Source organism: Macaca mulatta, chromosome 10 (assembly GCF_049350105.2).
Source record: "Macaca mulatta isolate MMU2019108-1 chromosome 10, T2T-MMU8v2.0, whole genome shotgun sequence".
NCBI classification, from domain to species: Eukaryota; Metazoa; Chordata; class Mammalia; order Primates; family Cercopithecidae; genus Macaca; species Macaca mulatta.
Window position 1 is genome coordinate 28,425,308 of NC_133415.1, and position 9,058 is coordinate 28,434,365.

General features: G+C 52.4%; 1 protein-coding gene and 1 long non-coding RNA gene across 19 annotated transcripts in view; one reads left to right on the plus strand and one right to left on the minus strand.

The window, feature by feature from the left end:
- LOC720345 (glutathione hydrolase 5 proenzyme) overlaps nt 1-7,154 on the minus strand; it is a 28,116-nt gene extending 20,962 nt beyond the window's left edge. For 17 of the 18 annotated variants that reach the window (XR_003720209.2, XR_003720208.2, XM_015149887.3 and 14 more), the window contains exon 1: nt 6,615-7,154. Coding sequence is in view for 15 of the 18 variants with exons in the window: in XM_015149887.3 (XP_015005373.3) it covers nt 6,615-6,787 (173 nt within the window). In the remaining 3 variants the exon portion in view is untranslated. Of the gene's footprint in view, nt 1-6,588 lie in introns of all 18 variants that reach the window. The other variant, XM_077950410.1, reaches the window with a different exon arrangement.
- Nucleotides 1,722-7,147, plus strand: LOC144331894 (uncharacterized). The gene is made up of 2 exons (XR_013399492.1): nt 1,722-2,360; nt 4,539-7,147. It is a non-coding gene; the product is annotated as an uncharacterized LOC144331894 (long non-coding RNA).
- Nucleotides 7,155-9,058: the final 1,904 nt, after the last annotated feature.

The following is a 9,058-nucleotide window of genomic DNA, read 5'->3' on the forward strand; positions in this document are numbered from 1 at the left end:
TGGTGGTGGGTACCTGTAATCCCAGCTACTTGCAAAGCTGAGGCACAAGAGTCGTTTGAACCCTGTAGGTGGAGATTGCAGGGAGCTGAGATCTCGCCACTGCACTCCAGTCTGGGGGACAGAGTGAGAATCTGTCTTAAAAAAACAAAAAAAAGGGCCGGGTGCAGTGACTCACGCCTGTAATCTCTGCACTTTGGGAGGTCAAGGCAGGTGAATTGCCTGAGGTCAGGAGTTCAAGACCAGTCTGGCCAACATGGTGAAACTCTGTCTCTACCATAAATATAAAAAAATTAGCAGGGCATGGTGTCATGCACCTGTTGTAATCCCAGCTACTCGGGAGGCTGAGGCAGGGAAACTGCTTGAACCAGGGAAGTGGAGGTTGCAGTGAGTGGAGATTGTGCCACTGCACTCCAGCCTGGGCGACAGAGCGAGACTCTATCTCAAAAAAAAAAAAAAAAAGTACAAAAATTAGCCAGGCTTGGTGGCTCACGCCTGGAATCCCAGCTACTCAGGAGGCTGAGACAGGAGAATCACTTGAACCTGGGAGGCAGAAGTTGCAGTGAGCTGAGATCACACCACTGCACTCCAGCCTGGGTAACAGAGCGAGACTTGGTCTCAAAAAAACAAAAGAGTGAAAGTGGAATATATATATATATATATGGAATATATATGTATATTTTGCCCATGTCACAGCCCTCAGGAGATCCTTGACCATGTGCCCAAAGATATTTTTTCCCAAAGTTATTTTTATAAATAAAAACAAAGGGTGGCCAGGCACGGTGGCTCATGCCTGTAATCCCAGCATTTTGGGAGGCCAAGGCGGGTGTATCACGAGATTAGGAGATCGAGACCATCCTGGCTAACACAGTGAAACCTGTCTCTACTAAAAAATACAAAAAATTAGCTGGGCATGGTGGCGGGCACCTGTAGTCCCAGCTACTCGGGAGGCTGAGGCGGGAGAATGGCGTGAACCCGGGAGGCGGAGCTTGCAGTGAGCCGAGATTGCGCCAGCCTGGGTGACAGAGCGACACTCTGTCTCAAAAAAAAAAAAAAAAAAAAGGGTAACAGAAGAGGTAAATGTGTGGGTGAATCTAAATGAATGTTATTGGTATAAAATTATAGTAGTATAGAAAATGATATCTTGTGGGGTTTAAAATAAATAAAGCATACTGAAATATGTATGGGTAAAGTTATATATGTGGATTTGCACTGAAATAATGTGGGGTAGAAGGAAGTAGGAAAGAGAAAGAGTATACATGAAATTAGCTTGGCCATAAGATTGTTGTTGAAATTGAATGGATACATGGGGCTTCATTATACAATTCTCTTTACTTTTACATTGCTCTATACTCTCAACATAAATAAGAATAAAAACACAGAAAACACACAGATACATCTATGCACATACACACACACACACATATTTAAAATACACAAAAGTATTAACATATAAGTCGTTGGGGGTAAATTTCGTTCCTGTTCCAAGGTTCTTGTACTGACTAGGAAGAGGATAGAAATACTAACTCATAGGCTGGGCGCGGTGGCTCATGCCTGTAATCCCAACACTTTAGGACGCCGAGGCAGGCAGATCTCTTAAGGTCAGGAGTTCAAGGTCAGCCTTGCCAACATGGTGAAACCCTGTCTCTACTAGAAAAAAACAAAAGTTAGCCGGGCATAGTGGTGCACGCCTGTGGTCCCAGCTACTCAGGAGACTGAGGCAGGAGAATTGCTTGAACCTAAGAGGCGGAGGTTGCAGTGAACCAAGATTGCTCCACTGCACTCCAGCCTGGACAGCAGAGCAAGACTCCCTCTATCTCAAGAAAAAACAAATCAACAAAAAAAGGTACTAACTCATGTTAAGACTTTGGTAAGTGAAGGATGCATGTTGTAAGCTCTAAAATAATCTGCTGTCATCTTTTAAAATAACTCCAAGACTGTACAGTTATGAAACTAATAGAGAAGCAGGAAATTGAATAATAAAAATAATAAATGCAAAACAAGATGTGAGAGGAGATAAGAAGAAACAGAACAGGCAGGGAAAACAAACTGGTGGTGGCTTTCAACCCAAATAAATCATTAGTTACATTTAAAAGGACAATCAATAAAAATTAAAGTAATTGGAAATAAAGTAAAACCCAACTAATGGCTTTTATATAAGGACACAGAAAGGTGGAAAATAATGAAAAATATATCATACATGCACTAACCCAGAAAGCTGTATAACTTTTTTTTTTTTTTTTTTTTTTTTTTTGAGATAGAGCCTCACTCTGTCTCCCAGGCTGGAGCGCAGTGACGTGATCTTGGCTCACAGCAACCTCTCCCTTCTAGGCTCATGTGATTCTCCCCCCTCAACCTCCCAAGTAGCTGGGACTACAAGTGTGCCAAGTTAGAATTATATTAACCACACCCAGCTAATTTTTGTATTTTTGTAGAGGCAGAGTCTCACCATGTTGCCCAGGCTGGTCTTGAACTCCTGGGCTTTGACGATCCACCCACCTTGACCTCCCAAAGTGCTGAGATTACAGGCATGAGCCACCATGCCCAGCATTACTATTTTTAATGAAGTAGACTTCAAGAAGAAAAGTATTATTAGAGATAAGACACACATCGCGGAAAAGAAGAAATTACTAGGAGACGGGTGCCGTGGCTCACGCCTGTAATCCCAGCACTTTGGGAGGCCAAGGCAGGCAGATCACATGAGTTCGGGAGTTTGAGACCAACCTGACTCACATGGAGAAACCCTGCCTCTACCAAAAATACAAAATTAGCCAGGTGTGGTGGTGCATGCCTGTAATCCCAGCTACTTGGGAGACTAAGGCAGGGGAATCGCTTGAACCCAGGAGGCGGAGGTTGCGGTGAGCCGAGATCTCACCACTGCACTCCAGCCTGGGCAACAAGAGCGAAACTCCGTCTCAAAAAAAAAAAAAAAAGAAGAAGTTACTAGCTAGGTTCAGTATTACTTAACATCCAGGAAACTGGATGTAAAAGTTTTTTAGAGAAACTAAACCAATAGGTTATACATAGACAGAGAGAGATTTATTTAGGAATTGGCTCACACGACTGTGGGGACTAGCAAGTTTAAAATCTGTAGGGCATGCCCACAGGCTATAAATTAAGGTAAGAGTTGATCTCGAAGTCTGGAACCTAAAACCTGTAGAGCAGTCAGCAGGCCAGAAACTCAGGCAGGATTTATGTGTTATAGTCTTGAAGCAGAATTCCTGCTTCTCTGGGAAACCTCAGTTTTTGTTCTTAAGGCCTTCAACTGATTGGAGGTGGCCCACCCATATTATGGTGAGTATTCTGTTTTACTTAAAGTCAACTGCCTGTCAATGTTAACCACATCTATGAAATAACCTCCCAGCAAGATACCGACAAGTGGCCGGGCGCGGTGGCTCAAGCCTGTAATCCCAGCACTTTGGGAGGCCGAGACAGGCGGATCACGAGGTCAGGAGATCGAGACCATCCTGGCTAACACGGTGAAACCCCGTCTCTATTAAGAAATACAAAAAACTAGCTGGGCGAGGTGGCGGGCGCCTGTAGTCCCAGCTACTCGGGAGGCTGAGGCCGGAGAATGGCGTAAACCCGGGAGGCGGAGCTTGCAGTGAGCTGAGATCCAGCGACTGCACTCCAGCCTGGGTGACAGAGCGAGACTCCGTCTCAAAAAAAAAAAAAAAAAAAAAAAGATACTGACAAGTATTTGACCAAACAATGGGGCATCATAACTAAGGCAAGTTGGCACATAAATTAACCATCAGGAGCAAACAGGATATCCAAAAAACAAAGTACTAGGGGTAGTATATCTTATATAGTGATTATAATTATGTAAAACATTTAATTATAGAATGAAGATATTAAGATAACCATTAGAATAAAAATACAAACTTTTCTCTCTGTTTTTTGAGACCAAATCTTGCTCTGTCACCCAGGTTGGAGTGCAGTGGTGCAATCTTGGCTTACTGCAACCTTTGCCTCCCAGGTTCAAGTGATTCTCCTGCCTCAGCCTCCCGAGTAGCTGGGATTATAGGCACCTGCTACCATGCCCGGCTAATTTTTGTATTTTCAGTAGAGACGGGGTTTCACCATGTTGCCCAGGCTGGTCTCCAACACCTGACGTCAAGTGATCCACCCGCCTCGGCCTCCCAAAGTGCTGGGATTACAGGTGTGAGCCACCATGCTCAGCCAAAAATCACCTTTTTGACAAGGATCTCCAGTCATTATGCTGGAGATGTCACCATGCTTCTTTTGTATGTCTACTAGGCATGGTGCTGGGTTCACACTCACATAAGCCTTAGGAACTCACACCCAGGGGTGCCGGCTGTAGCAGAATCCCAAGAATAAAACCTGCCGAAAGAGTAGGAGACTGGGCCGGGCACCGTGGCTCACTCTTGTAATCCCAGCAGTTTGGGAGGCCGAGGTGGGCAAATCATGAGGTCAAGAGATTGAGACCATTCTGGCCAACATAGTGAAACCCTGTCTCTACCAAAAATACAGAAATTAACTGGGCATGGTGGCTGGCGCCTGTAGTCCCAGCTACTCAGGAGGCTGAGGCAGGAGAATCATTTGAACCGAGGAGGTGGAGGTTGCAGTGAGCCGAAATCGCGCCACTGCACTCCAGCCTGGTGACAGAGCGAGGCACCGTCTCAAACAAACAAACAGCAGGAGACTGGACTCTGGGAGGGCCTGCTGGTGAGAGGTGAGCACACAGGGCAGAGATGGAGGCAGGAGCGTGGGCTTCTGGTGGCCCCAGCAGACCCTGCGGCAGCATGGCCAGGGGCCCCTGCAGGGAGGGATCTCGGCCAGGATGACGCTGCAGCAGGCCTCTTCCTGAGGCCCCCAGCCAGCCCGGCCAGGGTCCCAGCGTCCAGTGACCCCTGTTCCGCAGCAGCAGCTGGGGCCAGCCCCAGGCTCTCTTCCACTCCCGGCTTCTGAAAACAGGAAGTGGAGAGAGTTGTTCGATAAAACACTGGGGCAAACCACATCCTCTCTCTTCACCAAGGGAGAGTTTGAGGGAGTGCCGGCGGAGCGAGCATTAGAGCAGAGACCCCTCCCCAACCACTGACCCTCACGCACACAGGAGGGCACACTATGGAGACCCCCAGACAGTCACTCAGAGAGACCCAGTAGGTCCAGACTCCACTCAGAGATCTGTCGCAGCAGGTCCCCACTCCCAAAGGCCACGTGCCCACGGTGGTCTCTGGTGCCTGAGACCCCAGTCTCATTTGCATCTTTGCAACTTTGAGTTTAAGTGGGTGCCACATCTCTGTATGTCCTCCTGAGCAGAGGAGGGGCACAGCCTGGGGTGGCAGCTGGCATCAATCCCTCAAATCCCCTGGGAGCCACTGGGGAGACCAAGCAGTCCCCAGCCCCCACTTGTCCCTGAGCTGTCATTCTCAGCCCTGTGGGAGGAGACAAAAATCCCTGAAGAGAAACCAAATGATCAGGTCAGGAGGGGCTGGGGGGTGGCATGAGCAATCAGGGCAGGGAAGGATGGACAGATGGGGGAATGGAGGGAGGAAGGAATGACTCAAAAGGTGAATGAATGAACAAAGAGAGAGAACGGCCACGCCTCCCTTGCTTTAGTTTACAAAGCACTGGGATCCTCCCAACAGCCTGCAAGACAGAGCTTCTGGGAAGCAGACCAGGTGGCTGGCAGGGAGGGGAGGCTTGCCCCAGCTTTTGTGGGCCCAATGGCAGGCAGGGGGCAGGAAGGGGCGTCCTGTATGTGTCCTCTCTGCAGTGGCAGCAGCGGAGGCCTCCCTTGGGCTGGGTTTCCTGGAAGAGGGTCAGGAAACACCCGCCGTGGCCCCTCTCCACCACACCCTCATCCCGGACACCAAGTATCAGTCACTCAGCTCACGAGACCCAGGCCCTGACTCAGGGAGAGAGGATGTGAGGGGTGGGGCACCAGGCTCCCCAGGACAGAGAGACCCGAGATGTGGTCATGGGCTGGGAATTGGGGCAGACTGGCTGTGGCAGCATTGTGTGTACCCCAGCAGGCCAGTACCCACACAGGGAGCCTCTGAAGCCCTTCACCTATGACCCTGGGAGAAGACCCCAGCCTTGGAGAATTGGCCTCACTGAAGGGGCCTACACTGGCCAGCAGGGTCAGGCGGGGCCAGACCGGTTCCCACCTAGGATATGCAAATGGGCCTCCTGAATCCTGGAGCCAGGTGTGGACTCACACACGACTGTCCCTAAATCACCATCTGCCCCATGGGCACATCCTGCCACCTGTTCTGTGCAAGGGCCCTGAGGCTGCCTCCTTGCGCCCAAGCCCTGCAGGTGCTGAAGCCCACACACACACGGCTCCTGCTTCCTGGGCCAGTGCACTTGTACACACACGCACACACACACTCACACACCCACATATACACACACATACCCACAATCACACACACCCACACACATGCACACTCACACACACGCTCCCACACACATTCCCACACCCCCACACACTCACACACACACTCACACTCTCAAACACACATGCACGCAATCACACACTCACACACACTCCCCACACACCCATACACACACTCACTCACACACACGCACCTTCTCCAGGAGGGGCTGGCTGCCAAGGGCCACCCAGCTCCCCGCCACCTCTCACTCACCGTCCAATATCCGAGCAAACCTTGGAGTCGGCAGCAACAGCAGCGTGGGCAAAGGCCTGGGGGCCGCAGGGGGCTTGGTGGCGAGAGAGGACCACAGCCAGCACAATGACAGCCAGCGCCAGCCCCAGCCCCAGCAGGACTAGGCCGACCGTGGCCCCACAGCCCCGGGCCATGGCTCTGTGGCCCAGGAGGAGAGGGGAGGCCGGTGAGCAGACACAGGGACAGATGGGTGGGCAGATGGATGGACAAGAAGATGCACAGATAGACTCACAGATAATTGGACAGATGGACAAACAGGTGGGGCCACAGACAGACACGAAGATGGATCAACAGACAGGCCAGATAGCTGGACAAAGAGGACAGTAAGAGAAAGATGGTCAGATAGACAATGGGACAGAGACAGGCTTACAGATGGGTGGACAGACAGATAGGTCTGAACAGCGGGCTGCCAGATGGACAGATGAGTGAATGGACGGATGGCTTGCGGCCGGCGGCTGTGACGTGCTGCTGCCCTCCCTAAATGCACACTATGGAGTGGCCAAACTCACGCCTCAACTTCTAGTTTTCAGCTCCTGCTTGTTCCTGGCAGGAGGCCAGGCAGCAAAGCGTCTGAGGGGAGTTTTCCTTGCCTAGAGGAGCCAGCTGCTGTGTTAACTCCCTCACTGCCGGTAGGTCCAAAGGCCCCTGCCTGCCACTCACCAGAGGCCAGGGTCACACTGTCCCAATGTGCTGGAGAACTTGGCGCCTGCTGCACTGCGGTTGCAGGTGGGGGCAGAGCTCCCAGGAATCTCCACACCATTCCCGGGGTTCCCAGCAGCTCCGGGAAAGCAGAGCTGGGGCTGCTCAACTATCTCCCCTGGATCCAGCAAGCCTGCCACCTCCCAGAGTGGAGCCGCACTCCCCAGCTCCCATCTCTATCGCCTAACCCTCTTTGCATGGCCCAGCACAGGCAGCATCGAGGTGGCGCTAAACAGAGACAGAGGGAGGGGGACACAAAGTGGTGTCACTTAAAACTTGGGTTCAAGTCCCTATGCTTCTGCACCCTGGCCTGGGTCCCATAACCCTCCAGGGTAGCCAAGGGCTTCCCGGTCTGCACAGAGGACAGGGTCACTTGACAGCATCAAACGCTGGTGACTACAAGACGTCCATGTGGGGAATGCAGACAGACCATGCCTCTAGCCCTTGGCACCTGGGACCATCCATCCCTGGGACTTGCTGTCCTGGAAATGCAGCGTGGGCCTCCAGGGAGGGAGGCTGTGCCGCCTAGGTGCCACGCCCAGCCTGCAGCTCTTCCCCACCCTGGCTGCGGGTCTGCTTCCCTGAATCCAAATCCGCTATTACTGTGCTGGCAGCGCAGCCTCTCTGGGGACACTGGCCTGGCCCTGTTCTCCCTAGGCCTCAGGGTGCCTAACCGGGAGGCAGCCAGGGGAGTGAGGACCCACTGAGGGGCTCTGTTGACCAGGCTCAGCAGGGGTGCAGGTGATGTGGGTTGGAATCCTTCACACGTGGCTCCTCCAGTCCTCCCCACTTCCTTCCCAGCTGAGCACTGCCTGCTCCAGATGTCTACACCTGGAGTCTGGGACGCCCAACTGGGCAGCAGAGAAACTGAGGCACAGAGACAGACTGTGTCCTTACAGGCCACACAGCCTGCCAGGCCCCTATGTCCAGCCAGAGCCCCTGGTCAGCCTGGGCTGGAGTGGTTGTTTACAGGCAGACTGTTCCCACGGCTGCCTTTCACAGTGGGGGCCTGTGGACTCCTCCTCCCAACCCGACCCGACTCCCAAGCCTCAGTGACATTGCTCAACCAGGAGCCGAAGTGCATTCCTGGGCTCAGGCCAGCCCAGCCACCCACCCACCCACTGCAGTCCTGGAAGCCCAGAGGTCAGGGCAGCAGGGACAGTGGAGACAGCAGCGGAGGGGACGTCCCCCCTCCTCTGCCCACCACCCTGGTCAGGCAGAGGCCAGGGTGCAGGGACCGCCTGAGCAAAGGCCCAGGGAAAAGAATGGGTGTCATTCTAGTCCTGAGGCACAGCCAGGGAGGTCCCTGAATGTCCTTCCTCAGGAAATGATGGGAGAAGGGACTATGAGAAGGAAAGAGGGGGTTTAAGTCCCCCACCTCCCGAAGTAGTCCTGGGCTGAGCCCCATGGGACCTGGAGAACCAGGGTGTACCCCACCAGCGTGTCAGGTCCAGGAAGCCTTGTGGCCAGCTCCCACTTCTCTTGCTGCTGTGCAACCCAGAGCAAGGCCTGCCCCTCCAGCCTCAGTCTTCTCCCCTGCAAACGGGGCCACGGCCTTTCCTCTCAGGCCAAAATAAGGATGGAGGCCGGGTGCAGTGGCTCATCCCTGTAATCCTAGCACTTTGGAGGCCGAGCTGGGAGGACTGCTTGAAGTCAGGAGTTTAAGACCAGCCTGGTCAACATAGTGAGACCCCATCTCTATTTGT